Here is a 19,177-nt window from a genome sequence, read left to right on the forward strand (position 1 = left end):
AGACGAGGATGGCTTTACAGCAAGAAGAGACAGCATGAGAACATATATGAAGGTGAATCAATGGAAGTTGTGTTCAGGAAAAGAAAATGGTAAGGCTCTAGGGCATGTTGAGAAGTGGCAGACACAGAGGAGAATGGGGCCTGGGATGCCAAGTGGAAGAATTTGTATTCAAATCATTACTTAGTTTTTGTGGTTTAAAAGTTTGGGGGTTTAAAAACCTTGCTTTTCTTTGATCTCTCTGTGAATGGATACAGAAATCAGAGGTGGGAAAATGGTCAGATAGACTTGCGATAGGCCAGGTAAAAGGTAATGATAAATCTGATAAAGGTAAGGCAGGAGGAATTTAAAAGAGCTTGGCTAAAAGATGATGTGGAAGCAGAATCTACAGAATTTGGCATTTGATTAATTGGTTTTCCAGTAAGAGGGGATTGCTTGAGAACATACATGAAGGAGGAAGAGAAAAATAAAAGGTAATGGTTGTTTTGAGTTTGGAGATAACTAAAGAAGATAGAAAAAAGACAGTTAGAGATAGGAATAGGAACTGCTTCTTGAGATATCAATTTAGACTTGGACATTTTAAGGGTTTGAAAGATTGTTGAGACAGCCAGATAGAGGTGGACACTGAGAAGTTAGATGTAAAGGTTTTGAAGTAAGGGTAAGAGGGTTGAACTAGAAGATAGATTGGGAAGTTATCAGCCTAGCAGTGATATCACTGTGAGAGAAAAGAAGAAAACAAAGGGCAGAATCTTGGAGAACATCTTCTTTAGAACCTTGCTACTCAAAGCATGGTCAATGGCCCAGCCGCACTGGCCCAGCATCACCAGAGGGTTTGTTGGAAAGGTGGAATCTCAGCCCTCCCCACCCCAGACCTGCTGAATCAGGTCTTCAGTTTAACAAGAACCCCAAGTGATTTGTATCATATTAAAGTTTAAGAAGCTCAGACCTAGATGAGAAAAGCCAACAAATAAAAAAGGGATCTACTCTAGATAGAGAAGCCAGCAAAGAAAGAGAGGAGGAAGTGGGAGGAGAACCAGAGAAACGCAGAATCACCAAAGCAAGATACATTGGAGTTTCACAAAGACAGGGGCAGGAAGGAGGGTTGATCACAATATCCAAAACCACAGAGGTCGAAAAGTGCAAGGAAAGAAGGTATGTTTGAACTTTGTGATTAGGTGGTGTGGTCATTATGACCATGTTGTTCTAACTGAAAGCTTGGAAACTGCCCGTTTGTGATTGGGGACAGCCTAGAAATATAATCCCTCCAGTCCCCACATATATGGGACATATCAAAGTAGGCTTGTGGATTTGATAGTGGGACAAAGTAGAAGTTCTTTTCTAGTTGCTTCTATTTTCTCAGTGAAATAAGAAACAAGATCATTTTGGGAGACTGCTAATTGTCCATCACAATGTATTGTCTCTTTCTTTCTGACCACAGAGACTATTTTTCTCAGCCTTTCTTTCAGTTGGGTATGGTCAAATGTGAAGTTATTGCTACTGGAATGTGAGCAGAGATGATGTCGGCCACTGCCAGGCCAGTGTGCCTCCTTCATGCGGTTTTTCCTTCCTGCCAGCTGGATTATGCAGATGACTACAAGTCCCTGGGGTTGGCAGAACCACAAGAAAGAATGTGCAGGGATGAAGGAGAGCTGCCCATTGACCTGGAACACACACTCTGGATTATTCTGTGAGCAAGGTATAAATTTCTATTGAGTGGGAGCCATAACATTTTTGTTTGTTATAGCAGTTTAGCCTACTGTGGCTCATGTAGTTATTAACTGAAAGTAATAAGGGGGGAGTTAGCGGGGGAGGGAGAGGGGAAGAGAGATGAAATACTGGTCTGTCAGTGTGGGAGAGGGAATTGATGAGGGGAACATGGTAAGGTTTCCAGGCACTAATAAGGGCGCACCTGAGTGAGTGGCCATGAATTTATAGTGAGACCAGTCAGTATGGTTGTGCATTTTTCTCCAGACAGATTTAGTTGCTCATGCGATGTGCAAGCACTGAGTAGGCAGTTTTGGATTACCCAGGACTGAGATTTGGCTGGGCAAGTAGGATGGGGAGAGATCGGCAAAGGGTAGTTGAGGGTAGATGCAAAGGAGGCGTTATAATTTCAGATGTGGTAAGAAATAAGGCTTTGAGAGGGGTGGGGAACTGTGATAAGATGGGAGAGTGAATGGAATGGTGTTTCTGATCAGGTTGAAGAACTGTTGGAGTTTAGGTACCACAGAGAATGACCTGAAAAGAGAAGAGTTGGGTTGGAGAGTAGTAGGCTTGAAATTAAAATTAGAAGTAATGTCAGTAATGTCAAGGTGTAGGGAATGACCATAAGAGTGGGTAGCTGAGATAGCAGAGGGCAAAGATCGTTCCAAGAGAGATGGTCAAGGAACTGAGAGGCAGTAAGGATTTGAAAGATATCTATATCTATATCTATATCTATATCTATATCTTGCAAAGAATTTTCTGCAGACCTGACAGTGGTGTTGGAGTAGTGAGTAGCCTTGAAGAGAGTGATAATGAGCCTGGTCCTAAAATCTTCAAAGAATGAGGGGCTGAATGCTCTGAATTAAGGTGTTCAAGGCCATCAGTGATTTAAGATGTTAAACTCTTGCATGTTTCAGGCACTTTAAAGTTTTGTTACTAATGTGAGATTTCTAATTGCTTCTCTTTGACCTCTCAGATTACAGATGGTGACTGCTTTCTTTAAGAGGAAATGCCCATCTGTCTGTATTATAAAACAAACACATGCCAGGGTTCCCAGTTTAAATGACTATGCTTTAAAATTTGTCATAAACTACTCCTACCTCCAACATGTATCTTCAAATAGACACATCAAAAGTGACGCTAGCCTTGCCACATCAAATAATGTGCTGTAAATGTTAAAATTCTATGTGAAAAACCTCAGCTATAGCTTAAGCTAACAATAAATAGGGATTGATTAGAGGCCTGACAAGTTGAAAATAACAAGATTACCTGTAGTTTAAAACATGAAGTACCCCATTATATAGCATAGGTGGTCTGGAGTCAGACTGCTAGGTGTTGAATCACAGCATCCATCTCATGGGGTTATTGTGAGGATAAAATATTAATATATATAATACATATAAGCATTTAAAAGACTTTTTAGCACATATAAGCACTCAGTAAAATTTAGGTATATTATTGTACTAATCTATATCTAATTCTTATAGAATTGCCTATAACTATACTTGGACTTTTCCCACTTAGAAAACATGTTCGTTACATCTATTCATGTTAATGGTAAGGAGACTTCTGGTTAAACACGGTGCATTGATCACATGTTTTTCTCTACTCACTCCAGATACCTCATTAAAATGAGAGTGAAGGGATAAAAAAGGTATAAACCCATAAAGACAATGCAAACAGGAAAAAAGATCCCTGCTGAAGAAGGATGTCAACAAACTTAGGAACATGGAAGGAGATGGATGAGTGACAACTAACTTACCCAAACTAGGAAATTTAATATCTAAGCTTCTGGGAGGAGGTTGAGCCAGCCAGAGTGAACCGTTTCACATCCCAGACCCTGGAAAGGGTCTGAAGCTAGAGCTGCCGCACCTCTGAAAGCAGAAGTAGAGTGGAACTGAGAATGAGAATTTATTATGAAGGTTTTATGATGAACAGTGGGATCCTTCCTTCCCCCAGTCCCTAACCCATTCCCTGCTGCCTTAACTCAGCAGATAGGAAGTTTACTTTCTGGAGAGTTTGACTCAGAGCTCCTCTGGACCCCAGGCAGAGCTGAGGACAGGGATGACTCACTTCGTAGAAAAGCAGAATTAAATGAAGTTGTGCATGTTGAGTTATGAGACATATCCCCCCCACCCCAGCTTCATTCCCGAATTCAGATTCTAGAATGCTGGGATCCTGTCAGGGAATTAGAAGCTTCCTCTGGGTGGAAGACCAGCTGGTCCAAGAGTAAAGGCCTACAAACATTGACAATTGGGGGTTCTGTAATGGAGAATGTGGCTTGTCACCTATCTCTTTACAGTGAAGCCCAACAGTAGACAAGTCCTGTTCCTACCAACAGAAGCTCTCATCCACTGTTAGTCAATAGTGAATAGTCCAGGATCTCCAGATATTTGAAGAAACCTCCTTACATGAAAGAGCCTGAAATGAACAAACAGGAGAAAGAAAGAAGAAAAGAAAAAGGCAGAGAGGGAGGGAAAGAAGGAAGGAAGGAAAGAAAGAAGAAGAAGAAGAAAAAAAGAAAGGAAACAGAGACAATGGAGGGAACAGAAAAAGATGTCAAAGTAAAAAATTTTAACTCACATATGCTCAGGAATCTACTAGAGGGAGATGCCTCATCAAAATAAGGGTGTAAACCAAGAAACAGAAACACATAGGACCTACCTGGTAAACAGGAGCTCCAACAAAGGAGAAAATAGAATTCCTGAGATAAAGGTGAAGGGAAGTTCCAGGATGACGACTGTGTGGCAGGCCTGGAGAGCAGTCTACTCTGACACAGGAGGATGGAGGGCTCCAGAAGGGATGTCTCCAAGGAAAAAACAAAACAACAACAACTATAAAAACCACAGAATTAATCGATTACCTACTGTGTTTGAACCTTATGAGAGAAATTTCACAGCTCTGGTGGAACATATAGAGATGAAATGGTGATAGGGTATAGAGAAAACTAAGCAACCCAAGAAAGAGGGGGCTATAAATTCCAGGGAAAACAAAATAATTGTGGTGGACTATATGATTGTTTAATACTTGATGTTACTTTCCTGGAGGAGAATTATACTTCCCTGCCCCATTGATGTCAGACCTGGCAGGGTGAATTACAGTGGCCAGGGAAATAGAGGCACAGGCAGAAGCTTTAGAGCCATGTCTCTGGCCCTGCCACAAGGTGGGCACTTGTTAGAGGCTGCCTCTGGCCATCTGAGTCCTGAATGCAGACACCGTAGAGCGAACTGCAGCTGACCTGCCACCGACATGCTGTGTAAATGAGAAGTAACCCTTTATTGTTGTAGGCCACTGAGGTTTTTGTGGTAATTTGTTAATGCAGCATAATTAACCTCTCCTGACTGATATAACATGGGATGCTGTGGACAATATATAAAATAGGGATTAAAATATATAAACACTGAACAATGGGATATAAGCATATTGGGAAATTAGTAAATGGCATAAAATGGCTAAAACGGACTAACTAAGCCATGGCAGTAGAAATGTGCTCTTTAGAAACGTGGAGTCAAATAGTAGAACAGCAGTTTTCCTTTGAGAAGCAGGCATCAGAGTGACGACCAATGGAGCAGGGCCTTCTGTTTATTGTTACGAGCCTTGTAATTATTTGACTCAAACCATATATGCTGTCACTTTGAAAGAAATGACAAGAAAAAATGTAAGAAAAAAATTTTTTCTTACACTTAAGAAAAAATTAATGCCAAGTGAGAAGAGGGAAATGTTGTAGTATTATTGTTTTTAATTCAGTCAACTTAATAGACTGATCATTAATCATCCCACAGTAATATTAAGATTGTAAGTAGAACTATTCCTGATTAATAATTAATTTTAAAATATCTTTTTCAAGAGAATTGGATAAATCAAATAAGCTAAACTTTTTCATTCTACCTTCACACTGCCCACTACAAAATAGAAATGTCAATATGGCTTTGCTAGTATTTTGACTCAGCTACCTCCTTCCCTTGCCCTTACTATGGTGTTCTTTATAGTGTACTATTTATATGAAGTCAAACGTCACTAACTTGAATTTGAAAAATGACCTACATGAATATGGAATTGTTTTATGAAAGGCTATTTTATACTTTCAAAAATAATTAATTTTTAAAATACCCTCTCACACTAGACCAAAAAAAAAAAAAAAAGGATTTTCCTCAGGAGCCTTGCAGTGAATAAAATCGATGTTATGCATAGATATAGACATAGATATCACCTATAAATTATTTGTAAATAATTAGTTCTACCTAATGGGTTTTAAATTCTCTTCTGGTATTTTGTACATCATCTGTAGTATGTCTAAAGAAAAAGGATTTCGGGCAGCAAAAGTAAACCAGTCCAATTGCTGTGTAAATTGTACAGAATAAATGCAGCAGGTTTTCCATAGCCTTTCGATTCTTTAGTGTGGTCCTTTTGTGATCTAAGCTACCTTCCTATCCTCAGCTTCAGCCATCCCTTACACCCAGCACTAATTCAGTCACTCAGCAGATCCTTATTTGGAGTCCCCAGTGTACTAGGACCATTACTAAACTGCTCGCAGTTCCCTGAGTATATGGTGTTGTCTCCCCTTTCTTAGCCTTTGTAATGGGGTTTCCTGATCTAAAATGCTATTCCTCTTATTCTTATACCTTCTAAAACCCAACTTGTCCATTAAGACACAAGGGGCGGGCTTCCCTGGTGGCGCAGTGGTTGAGAATCTGCCTGCTAATGCAGGGGACACGGGTTCGAGCCCGGTCTGGGAAGATCCCACATGCCACAGAGCAACTGGGCCCGTGCGCCACAACTACTGAGCCTGCGCGTCTGGAGCCTGTGCTCCGCAACAAGAGAGGCCGCGATAGTGAGAGGCCCGCGCACCGCGATGAAGAGTGGCCCCCGCTTGCCGCAACTAGAGAAAGCCCTAGCACAGAAACGAAGACCCAATATAGCAATCAATCAATCAATAAATCTTTAAAAAAAAAAAAAAGACACAAGGGGCACCTTCTTAGGGAAGCCTTCCCTTACCCTTGAACGTTAAAAGCCATTCCTCCATATTCCCATAGTGCCCTCTATATTTTTACCAGAGCCATTATATTCTCCTTTATATTGTGAGTCCCATTAAAACAGAAACCTGGCCTTTTACTCACTTGTATGTCACTAGAGTGCCAGGCTCCTTGTATGCATTCAAATGGTCAAAATGTTACTGTCTTTCTTTATTCAACAGACAGTGCTTCTTGGTGGATGGGTCTGTGATTTATTAAACTGTTTTTTTTAGCATTTAGCATTTAGCATAACACCTAGCACATAGAAATTGGTTGAATAAATTAGCTTTCTCTGCATCACCATTAATCTTTAAAATATATAGCATTGAGGAATATGCAGAAAGTATCCTCATGATACAGAGAGACAGGGTGCTGAGGATTGTTCCTTTTGTGTTTTACTTAAATAGGAAAAATACATGTGAAAGACCTGAGACTATAGACTACAAAAGCCAAATTACCTAGCGGTGCTCTATGCTCTTACCATCCTTCACCTAGCAATAAGAAAAACAGAAATAATTCTTGAAGGAATAATCTTAAAATAATCAGCTAAAAAGTTATCATCATCATCAACAACAAAAAGTTGGATTTCTGGGAATTCCTTAGCAGTCCAGTGGTTAGAACTCCGAGCTTCCACTGCAGGGGGGCATGGGTTCAATCCCTGGTTAACATCTTCAAACTAAGATCCTGCAAGCCGTGCAGCGCGGCCAATTAAAAAAAAAAAAAAAGGTGGATTTCTGCTCGTTCAGTCAGTTTGTATGGGTAAACATTACCTAAGTTCCTTGATTCATGGTGTGGTGTGTTTCTAACCCAAATTTACTATCCACCACAAATTGTGATCAATATACAAAAATTAGTTGTATTTCTATACACTAGCAATGAACAATCTGAAAATGAAATTAATAGAACAAGTCCATTTACAATAGCATCCAAAGAAAAGAAATATTCAGGAATAAATTTAGCCAAAGAAGCATAAGACTTGTACACTGAAAACTACAAAAGATGGTTAAAAGAAATTAAAGATATAAATAAATAAAAGACAGCCCATGTTTATGGACTGGAAAACTTAATATTGTTAAGATGGCAATACTCCCCAAATATAGTTACATATTCAATGTAATTCCTATCAAAATTCCAACAGACTTTTTTGCAGAAATGGATAAGCTGTTCCTAACATTCATATTCAAACTCAAGGGACCCCAAATAGCCAAAACAATATTGAAAAAGGATAAAGCTGGTAAACTGACACTTCCCAACTTCAAAATTTACTACATAGCTACAGTAATCAAGTGTGGCACTAGCATAAGATATAAGCCAATGGAATAGAATCAAGAGTCCATAAACAAACTCAAACATCTATGGTCAATTAGCTTTCAACAAGGGTGCCAAGACAACTCAATAAGGAAAAGATAGTTTTTTTCAATAAATGGTGCTGAGACAACTTGATATCCACATGCAAAAGAATGAAGTTGAACCTCTACCTCACACCATATACAAAAATTAATTCAAAATGGACCCTAGACATAAATGTAAGAACTAAAATAATAAAACTCTTTTTATTTATTTATTTATTTTTGGCTGCTTGGGTCTTCGTTGCTACGCGCAGGCTTTCTTTAGTTGCGGCAAGCGGGGGCTACTCTTCGTTGTGGTGCGCGGGCTTCTCACTGTGGTGGCTTCTCTTGTTGCGGAGCACGGGCTCTAGGCACATGGGCTTCAGTAGTTGCAGCACGCGGGCCCAGTAGTTGTGGCTCACAGGCTCTAGAGTGCAGGCTCAGTAGTTCTGGCGCATGGGCATAGTTGCTCCGTGGCATGTAGGATCTTCCCGGACCAGGGCTCGAACCCGTGTCCCCTGCATTGGCAGGTGGATTCTTAACCACTGCGCCACCAGGGAAGTCCCAACAATAAAACTCTTAGAAGGAAAGACAGGTGTAAATCTGTATGATATTGGAGTAGGCAATGGTTTCTTAGATATGACAACTAAAGCACAAACAACCGAAAGAAAAAAAGATAAACTGGATTTCATCAAAAGCAAAAACTTCTGCAATGCAAAGGACACCAACAAAAATGTAAAAAGACAACACAGAATGGGAGAAAATATTTGCAAATCATATCTGATAAGGGACTTGTATCTAGCAAATATAAAGAACTCTTACAATTCAACATTGAAAACACAAATAACTCAATTTTAAAGGGGCAAAGGATTTGAACAGACATTTCTCCAGAGAAGATAAACAAACGGCCAATAAACACATGAAAAAAATATTCAGTATCATTAGTCATTAGGAAAATGTAACTCAAAACCACAATGAGATACCACTTCACATCCACTAGGATGGGTATAATAAAAAAGACAGACAATAACAAGTGTTGGCAAGGATGTAAAGTAATTGGAACCCTCATATACTGCTGGTGGGAATGTAAAATGGTGCAGCTGCTATGGAAAACAGTTCGGCAATCTCTCCAAAAGTTAAATGTAGATTTACCATATGAATCAGAAATTCCACTCTTAGGCGTATACCCAAGATAACTGAAAACATATTCACACAAAAGCTTGTACACAGATGTTTATAGCATTCCATAGCATGGTTATTCATAAGAGCCAAAAAATAGAAATAATCCAAATGTCCATCAACTCATGAATGGATAAACAAAGTGTGGTATATCCACATAATGGATTATTATTCAGTCATAAAAAGGAATGAAATACTCTTACAGGCTACATGAATGAATCTTGGAAACATTATCCTAAGGAAAAGAAGCCATACACTAAAGGATGTATGAAATGGCAAAAATAGGCAATTCCACAGAGACAGAGATTAGTGGTTGCCAGGGGATGGGAGAAAACGAAAATTGGGACTGATTACTAATAAGAACAGAGGTTTTTTTGGCATGATGAAAATGTTCTGGAATTAGTAAGATTGCACAACACAGTGAATATACTAAAAACTATTGAATTGTGCACTTTAAGATGGTAAATTTTTTGTTATGTGAATTATATCTCAAAAAATTTTTAAGTGAAATGTGACCCTAAACTTGAAATAAGTCCTAAGCAAATGTATAGATCAAAACAGTAGATCTAGAGCAGTTTCCAATGGCTCAGCAAAATTAGTCAGTGCTCTTCCCCTCCCATAAAAACTGGCTGGATGTGATTTCTGTGTTCACATGCAATTTATGATAATTGCCCCTTTTGAGCATGCATGCACTGGGTCAATTGAAAAGCAATTTTTAAGTTGGTGAGCTTACATCTGGTTTTTACAGCTTTGTGTGTTTGCCTAACTCAGAAACAATTTCTAACTAAAAAAAAAGCATCCTTGATTCTCTATTCCCTTACCCTGCTTTATTTTCTCCATAGTACTCATCACTGCAATCAATGTAAGTTCCTTGAGTGATAGGGCTTTTAGTTCTCAGCTCTAGCCTCAATGATAAAAGGTTAATAGAAAACATAAAGCAGAAAAATGCCTATAAATTAAATATCTAAAGAAAATTTCCATCAGTTGTCTATAGATGCCATTTTTGTGATGTCTTCAGAATACAAGTAACTTTAATTATCAGCTCACCCTTTGAAAGAGGCACAGATTTTTCCCCATACAAGAACTAAACCCCGGGGTACTGGCCTGGTTCTGAAGGGTGTTTTGGTTTGCTGTAGCCTGGCCAATTAAACTCACATAATCAGGTCCTTACATCTAGTTTCCCTTCTCAGTGATTAGTGAGATAGTGAACTTTGTAATAAACCTTATAAGAGGACCAATGAAAGTAACTCTCCCAGGAAAAGTGTATGTTAGTATTCTTCCTCTCTATTTGTTCACAATCCAGTAGAATACTTCTGATTATAGGTTCCATTACACTTAAAGTCTTGGCCTTCTCTTTGATTACTTGGCTGCACAGGTCATGGATGCTTTGATCTAAATAGAGACAAAATATTCCTTAACATTGGCAGACACTTGCAAACTAAGGGAAATGAGCTTCCCTCAAATACTTACAAAGGAGACTGCCGTGGTAATGTTAGATTTAATTCTAATATACTTCTTGTATATAGTAGCTAAGAGTATGAAAGGCCAAAGACTGACTTTGCTGTTAATTTGATCACATACCTATACATGTACCAAAAAATTAACTTTTACAGTTTCCCTGAGGGAAAAATTGAGCTTAAAATATTTACCAAATAGAAACTAGACTTTTCACTTTTAAGAAAAGTTATTTTCTTTTTAATTTTTGGCTGTGTTGGGTCTTTGTTGCTGCGCTCAGGGCTTCTCTAGTTGTGGCGAGCGGGGGCCACTCTTCATTGTGGTGCGCAGGCTTCTCATTGCGGTGGCTTCTCTTGTTGCGGAGCACGGGCTCTAGGCGTGCCAGCTTCAGTAGTTGCGGTGCATGGGCTCAGCAGTTGTGCCGCACGGGCTCAGTAGTTGTGGCGCACAGGCTCAGTCGCTCTGCGGCATGTGGGATCTTTCCGGACCAGGGCTTGAACCCGTGTCCCCTGCATTGGCAGGCAGATTCTTAACCACTGCACCACCAGGGAAGTCCCAGAAAAGTTATTTTCTAGCCAGAATTCATCAATAACAAAAAAATATAATTGTTACTAAAGAAATAAGTAACAAATGGCCAAAAACTGGTGGTTAAAAACCCAGTAAAAACATATTTTTTGTTTGTAAATCAAAGAAATAGTCATGAAGCACTTCTGAGGCCTATAAAAATAGACTCAGCCAAGTCTTTAAAATATTTTCTTGTGAGAATTGAATTCACATGAAACTTTCCAGAGACTAGTTATTTCTACTGTTGCTAACATATATAATTAAAACTCTGAGAATTTGTTTTAAAATGTTTTTTGATATATATAAAGTAAGCAACCACATTTGTGCTAAAAAGTTATCACATTTTGACAACCAACCCTATGGAAAACCTACTTGTAATTCTATCATAAACATGTATGATGCTTTAGTTTTCAAAGTACTTTTATATATTTATTTGATAAAGCAACAAACTATTTACATGTAGTAAAAACAGTAGTTTCACTACCAAATAATTTATTAAATAATTAGAGTTGCATTTGAAAAATAAGATTTTGATTTTAAATGCAAGGGAGTGATTCATAAATTTTTTTTTTTTTAAAAATGGCTGTTTGCTGTTTTAGAAAATATAATTATTTAAGGTACTCCATTAATAAGATTATAACCTGGGTCATTCTGATCATGTTCTGGTTGTCTTACAGCCAGTGACACCTAGGGAAAATGTCCAGTGAAACAGACAGGCTTACTTCCAGGCTCCAATGGAACAATTTAAATGCGGCCCAACCCCCAGGTGATGGGTATGAATTTCAAAAGAAGACTGGCACCTCAGTATACAAATACCTTGCCCTTTTCCCGATCTAGAAAAAAATAATCACGCTAGAAAGTAACAACAAAACTTTGATAATACTTATAAATTATCAAAATTATAAATCAGTTCAATTCAGATTAACTCCTTACTCGTTTTCATGGCGAACAATGAAATACCACCGCAGGCCACAAACAAAAATGAATAACATCAGTTCAGCCTCTCAAGGCAGTCTAAGAGCTGCTGGTTTGTAATTATGAATGGAAGTCTTTTAGCCAAAGATTTTTCAGGAGAAAAATTCAGGGATATTTTAGCAGAGAGAAAAATTAAACAAAATGGTTAAGTATTGTTTTATAAAGATAAATCCTGTCAGTTCTGCCTACAGTGTTTGTTTTTGCATACTCTTCATGGTTCTTCAACGGTAAAATCACTTAAATTCTTCAGTTTATGTTACAACTGATGAAATTTATTTAAAACTAATGTTTCTTGTAATTCTCTATTGAATGGCTCCACAATTTCCATTCAAATTCTGTCTAGGGTGGCTTTTTTTCATACAATCCTGAATTAATAGTAATCATAGGAAGAGAGATCAGTATTAAAAACTGGGATGTATATTTTCAAATGGCAAATTCAATACTAACTAGGGGTATTCTTTAGGGTATAGAGATAGCCAAAGAGCGAAGTTAAATTTATGTTGTTTCAAGAGAAATAAAATATATTCTCTCAAAATATTTTTGAAAATTCCTTGCTGGCCTATGGAATGCTTTAAAATAAACCTCTTTTTCTTCTGTTTTTATCAGAGCTATTTGAATCCTGGAACACTGTGGGGAGTGAGGGGTAAGTAAGCTATAATCTGCCTATAATTTGTTGTTGTTACTTGGGGCAGGGTTCAAGAAGTGGTTCTTTTAAGAGACCCCTCAGATCAAATAAATTCTAACAATATTTACCACTTTGGACTTGAAAAATCATACCTTGCTTTGTATATACTGTAATAAGCTTGAAAACACAATACAGTATGCAAATATTGTTTCAAGATGCATTTCTTTTGTTCTACTTTAATTACACAAGTATTTACTAATAAATGGAGTTTTAAATTTCCAAAAATCGTGAGTATACAAGTTTTTAGATGTTTAGTTTTCTACTCTTCTGTTGTGAATGGTTCTGTTCCTTGGGCATATAAGGATCTTGCTCATTATAACAAAGTCTGTGAGATTGTTCTATTTTTCTCTTTGAGTGCTGTAGAGATAACTCAGTAGAGTTTTGTGTAATAATTTACCAGTAGAACCTAATACCTAAATCTAAGTCTATATATTTGGGTTCAGTTAAATTACAATAGTGACAATTCTGTTGATTCATTGTGGACATTCCTAGGAAAAAAGATATAAAAAGGGACAAATAAGAACTATGCAAAATATCAAAAGCCAACATTATAACATCAAGTTTTTCTGAGCTTTCTTTTTATAATTTCTCTTGTTCTAACTACCACCACATTGAGGTATTGTTGGTGTCAACATGAAGGCCATTATAAAAATCAAACACCACTCTAGTATTCGGTGCCACGTATGCACTGCATTCCAAAAGCAAGGAATGGAAGCAGTCACCTCTGATGCAGGCATTAAGGGGTGCATTGTTTGTAGAGAATTTTAAAACAATGAAACTTATGAAAAGTCAGTCTACTTCTTATTATCAGCATCAAGGTAAACAATGACAGTGATAAAATACTCCTCCCCATTAGAAAGATGCTCCCATAACCGCCCTTTGAACACTACTGCCCAGATGAGCTCAAAATACTACATACCCAATGCATTTGAGATATTTATTGTGACAAGATCTCAGTCTCAACTTTATTTTCAATTTTTGAAAATATAAACATAGAAGAAATATGTTATCAATACTAATCAAGGCAGCCTGCAGCCTGTTATATCTTTAAATGTAAAATATACATAATGAATACTTTAAAAAATTCCAGTGAAGTTGAGAGAGGAATTGTAGACATGAGTGGACACTGAGCTTTCATTATTCATACTCCAGTGTTTTATAAAATCACAAGTATGTGCCTAAGGAAATAAATGAAAGAGCAAAACATGTCACACTTGCATTTAATGCATGAGAATTTGTGTTGACTATAGAACCAAACTCCCACTAAGGACTTGACTTCTTAGCAATTCATTCTAAGACTTAGTATGACACTTTGTTTTAAGATATAAGACGCCCATTCTTAAATAAGCATTTATCACTTTATTGACCTGGATTATTACAAACAAGCCAATGGCAATAAAGTCCACATTACTGAAGATCATATGTATATTTTTGCTGACTCCTTGGACACTGAGTTCATGAAGATATGAAGAACTAAGGAGGGGGGAAACATTAGCAAAAGAAAGCAAACATTAAAGCACAAAAGCACCTTCACTGATGTTCTTGCCACCCATAGTTCCCATACTCATAGAATTCTCCAACTCTGTTATCTACAACACTCTGGAGTTAGGGAAAGAACTAGTACTTTATGGAGGCAAATATGTTTCTTTCCAAATGCTCTGTTATAGGTGGAAAAATAATAATGAACAAAAAAAACCCCACAAACGTATTTCATATACACGCAAAAAGGCAAACAATGACAAAATGTTTAGACTAAGGAGAGCATGTGAAACAGAGGGTAAATTTATTATTAGTTAATGTAAAAAAAATTGAACTTGCCTTGGGGGAGATGACAATTTTTCTTTCCTTTGTGAGTGCACTGACTAAACTAGAAAGACAAGAGGTTCACTCCCAGAATATATTATCCAGGACATTATTTATACGTGTTTGTTTGAGTATTTATCTGAAATCTATCATAGCATATAAAGGATGTATGTTTAACCAAAAGGAAGAAAAAAATTGTACCTTTGTTATTTAGATGTCAGTTCACATTTGCATTATCAAATCTACTCATTGTTGGTTTAATATAAATTTTTTTGCTTTGTTAGTGAGCTGGCTTTTAGAAAATGTGTTTATATTTTCCACAGGTAAAGCAAATATGTGTCCATTTCTTGGGCAAGCAGAATTCCAATGTCAAAATACATTCTTATATGAATTATTTCTAAATTATTACTTAATTTTATAAGGAACTTAAAATTAGGGGCTTCATTAATAAATATGTACATATTAATAAATATATGATTGCTGTGCTTTGCTAAGGCACTGGCCTTTTGCCATTGTCTATCTATCTATCTAAAACACACATTATATACGATATATATTAAATACATATCATACAAACCAAAGGCAAAAAGAGAAAACTAGCTGAAAACAGGAATCTGACTTCAAATAGTCCCTGTTAAAAATAAAATCTCTAAGGTGGTTTGTAAATTTGTTGGTTGAAACAGTTTCTCATTGGGCCGAAGTTATAACTTGTGGTTCCGTTTCCAGGTTAAGTCCACGGAAGTCTATTTAACCCATAATTCAAATGAGTTTTAATACCATACTTAAGAGATCTAGAAACTATTCACCAACTTAGAAGTTTGTTTTGGTTTGGTTTTCTTCTCCTATAGGAAACTTTTTTTTACCAGTAAGACCAAGGAACCCTACTTCCTAGGGGCTAGAAACTAGAAAAGGAAAACAGTCTTTGAGCACAGGGCAACAGTCTGGGTCTTAGGTAAGATGGTCAGGGTCAATAGCAATAAAGGAAAGAACAAAAGAAAAAACTTAGCATCAGGTAGGAAAAGTTGGAGTCAGTAATAAAGTGGGTTACTCTCATGGAGTAAGCTTCCATAAATCAGGGTGATTTTGCTACTGCCCACGCCAAACATTAATTGGTTTAAGAAAAAACTTTATTTTACAAGCAAAAGTTTGGAAAAGTAACAAAAATAACAACATAAGTAACAAAATCATACCTCTGGTCATTATAATGAAATGTTTTCTGTGATTGAAAAATATGATGAAAAATTTGTTGGGCAAAGCAATGTTGAGTTCTTAATTTCAAACTGAGGTTTACATTATATAATAAGATTTAGACCAAAAATATCTTGAAGAAAAAACTTCATTTACATATTTACAACCCCCGTGCAATCTGGGCGGCCTGTGTACAGGCCTGACTAACCAGGTTGTAGAGGAAAAAAATCTCAGATTAAGCCCATCAACTTATTAGCTAAAGATCCTCTGGCTAGATGTCAAGCTTTACAGGTGTACTCCATATGACCAGATACCTTTTCCTTGATATGTTAGAATACTTTAGTGTTATTCTATCCTTGTTTCCCTATTCCATGGAACTGTATTCATTTCTCCCAATTTTAGTAGCATAATGAGAGATATGCTGAATAGATAGGGCAGGAGAGAGATGATAAACCTATATTCCATAATATTAGCAAACCAATAATATAATACTCTAAAAGCAATTCCAGAAAAAAGAGCAGAGACCATGTTTAAAAAGTCAAGAATGATCACTCAGCCTCTGAGGACCCTAAATTAACCTTAATCCCTAAACCTAGCCAGTTGCCTTAGCCCATAGAGTGCATTCTGGCACAAATTTTCAGCTGCTTCAGCCAAAACATACACAGCAGGTGACTCTATCTCTGATATAAGCAATATTTAACTGTTTTTTAAAAAAATAACAAAATATCCTTGTATTTGAGAATAACAATATAAATTTATATTATAATTATTGTATTATAACATACTTTTATAATATAATAATATACTTAATAATATACTTTTATATTATATAATAATATACATTTGATGGATATTTTAATTTATTATTCTACTCTTAGTTTTGTTCTTCAAATATGCCTGGAAAAAATTTTAAGCAAATTTAGAAGTGGAAACATTTAAATGTTCCATTACTTGATAAAGCATGTGCTTGGTTATTATGGAAATACAAATTAAAAGCCCTCAAATATACTATAGAAGATATACATATACAAAAGGATTAGGGATTACTTCCTCCCCTTCTTTTATCCTGAGGGAACAGCTAGTGAGCTTAAGCTTTAATTTTTAACAGATTAGAAAAAGGAATCTTACCCACCTACTAAATTAAAATTTTTCTTATTAAATGCCTAAGTTTTTAAGTCACTCGTTTTCCTAGCTACTTCAATGGAATCAGCAGTCATAGATCCAATCCCAACTCCAAGACTGGAACTTCGTAACGACAGTTCCAAGGCGGAAATCTGACGTAACTCTTTACGACACAACTTTACAGGCGTGACACTTTGCAACTGTGCCACATTTCCTACTGGCTGAATTTGGGGTGTTGGTCGACTGTGAGATTTTGTAAACTGATTGTCATCCCTTTCCGTTTTGTCCTCATTGCTTAACAAATGCCCACTAGTGGGTGCTAAAGAGCTATAAATTGGTGGTAATTCTGGGCCTTCTTCCCAGAGCTGAGGATTTGGTTGTGTTCTTAAACTGCTTGTGGAACTGTCTAATTGTCTTTCCCTTCCACTTAATTTTATACTTTCAGTTCTGGATGCCCATTTGAATTCTTCTGAAACCATGCCTGCTTCTTCTGGGTTCTGTACTCCATTTCCAGCATCATTATCTAAAAATAATCCAAAAAGCAGAAAAAAAATTAGAAGTTTCCTCCAAAACAGGTATTTTAATCATGATATCCTAACATAACTACATTATTATCATGCAATATAAATGATGTCTTCCAGCTTTTTTTGTTAAGTGACTTCTTTGAGATGAACAGAAGTGTGAACATGAATTATACTTATTTCACTTAGAGGCATCTTGCATGTGAATAACTGAGAACTTTCAATTAATAGAACAAAACTGAGAAGTAGTCTTCTAGAGATTTTGGTACCCTTGGAAACACAGAGGTGCTTTAGGCCTCTCTGGTGCCCTTCCACACCTGCCTCTGCTCGGCTTGCCACTGGTGAATCACATTTCAAATCCTGGTCATATCTCCAGGGAATCTTCTGGAACTTGGCATTATATGTGTGAAAATCTAGTCTTGATTGGCACGCCAAGCATGAGAGCAGGGTTCTTCCATCTGAATGTACTCTGGGGTACATGCCACTGCTTTCACCATCAAAATGGAAATGACAGCATACCCCTCAGTGGGGACCACCCTGCTGGAATGAGTGATAGGAGTGAGTGAAGTTATCAAAGCTTGAGGCCCTCAAATCATAGAATAATCTAATATCAAAGACAAAACTTACTTAAGGGAAGTCCATATACCTACTAGACCTAATGCAAAGAAAAAATGCCAACTTTAACATATGTTGATGATGCAATTAGTACACTTCTGGTCCTGCGAGAACCAAGTTTAAAAACAGAAGTTGCACACTGGCAGCTCCCAAGCCAAATCTGCCCACAGACATGTTTTACTTAGCCTATAAAATAATATGTGATGCAAAATTTAAAAAGTGGAAAGTTTCATATAAAAATATAGATTTCCAGATTTTATAGAAAAATGAGAAAAACTGACAATTTCTGCCTGGCAACAGCAGCTGGAGCAGAGCTGCCCCTGCCAATTTAGACAACTGCTGCAGTCCCACCACTCACTTTGGCTTCCTGGCTCCTGCAGGCATTTTAGTTTGTGACCCTGGTTTAAAACATAATTGATTTTCTATATAACCTTTAAAAATTGTGAATAACTCTGTTGTACACCTGAAACTTATATAATATCATACATCAACTCTACTCAATAAAAAAAAGAAAAAAAAGGATTGATTTTCTAGTTTTTAAAATTCTTCTCACAAACAAAAAACTTGAACTAGCAAATGACATAGATCCTCATGTGGAATTAGCAGGTACAAAGTTGATCATAGTGATCACAGTGGCTCCCAAACTTTGCTGCCCATTAGTGTCACCTGGAAGCTTTTAAAAACCCTTTGGCCTAATAACCTATAATGGAAAAGAATCTGAAAAAGAGTGTGTGTGTGTATATATATATCTGAATCACTTTGCTGTACACCTGAAACTAACAGAATATTGTAAATCAACTATATTTCAATGAAAAAACAAACAATCCTGATTCCCAGGTCACAGTGTCTGGGGGAGGGAGCCAGCCATCTTAATTTTTAAAGATCATATGAGAAAGAGCAGAGATGGGCTCATTGGAAAGGGTCACTCCCAAGCCCACTGAGATTCCTCACAATATAAAGTTTCCCTCTTCCAGAATTTCAACACTGAAGGAACAAACTAAAGAAAGATTTATTCACCCATAGTCACAC

General features: G+C 37.0%; 1 protein-coding gene and 1 long non-coding RNA gene across 7 annotated transcripts in view; one reads left to right on the forward strand and one right to left on the reverse strand.

Moving 5' to 3' along the window:
* Positions 1 to 1,490: 1,490 nt before the first annotated feature.
* LOC133097981 (uncharacterized) lies at positions 1,491 to 17,494 on the forward strand. The gene is made up of 3 exons (XR_009702094.1): positions 1,491 to 1,693; positions 12,821 to 12,857; positions 17,458 to 17,494. It is a non-coding gene; the product is annotated as an uncharacterized LOC133097981 (long non-coding RNA).
* Positions 16,859 to 19,177, reverse strand: part of KIF27 (kinesin family member 27) — a 95,599-nt gene continuing 93,280 nt past the window's right edge. For all 6 annotated transcript variants that reach the window (XM_061199291.1, XM_061199293.1, XM_061199292.1 and 3 more), the window contains one exon: positions 16,859 to 17,535. In XM_061199291.1, coding sequence (XP_061055274.1) covers positions 17,054 to 17,535 — 482 coding nt within the window. In that variant the 3' untranslated portion in view covers positions 16,859 to 17,053. The remainder of the gene's footprint in view (positions 17,536 to 19,177) is intronic.

Source organism: Eubalaena glacialis, chromosome 9 (genome assembly GCF_028564815.1).
Source record: "Eubalaena glacialis isolate mEubGla1 chromosome 9, mEubGla1.1.hap2.+ XY, whole genome shotgun sequence".
Taxonomy (NCBI): Eukaryota; Metazoa; Chordata; class Mammalia; order Artiodactyla; family Balaenidae; genus Eubalaena; species Eubalaena glacialis.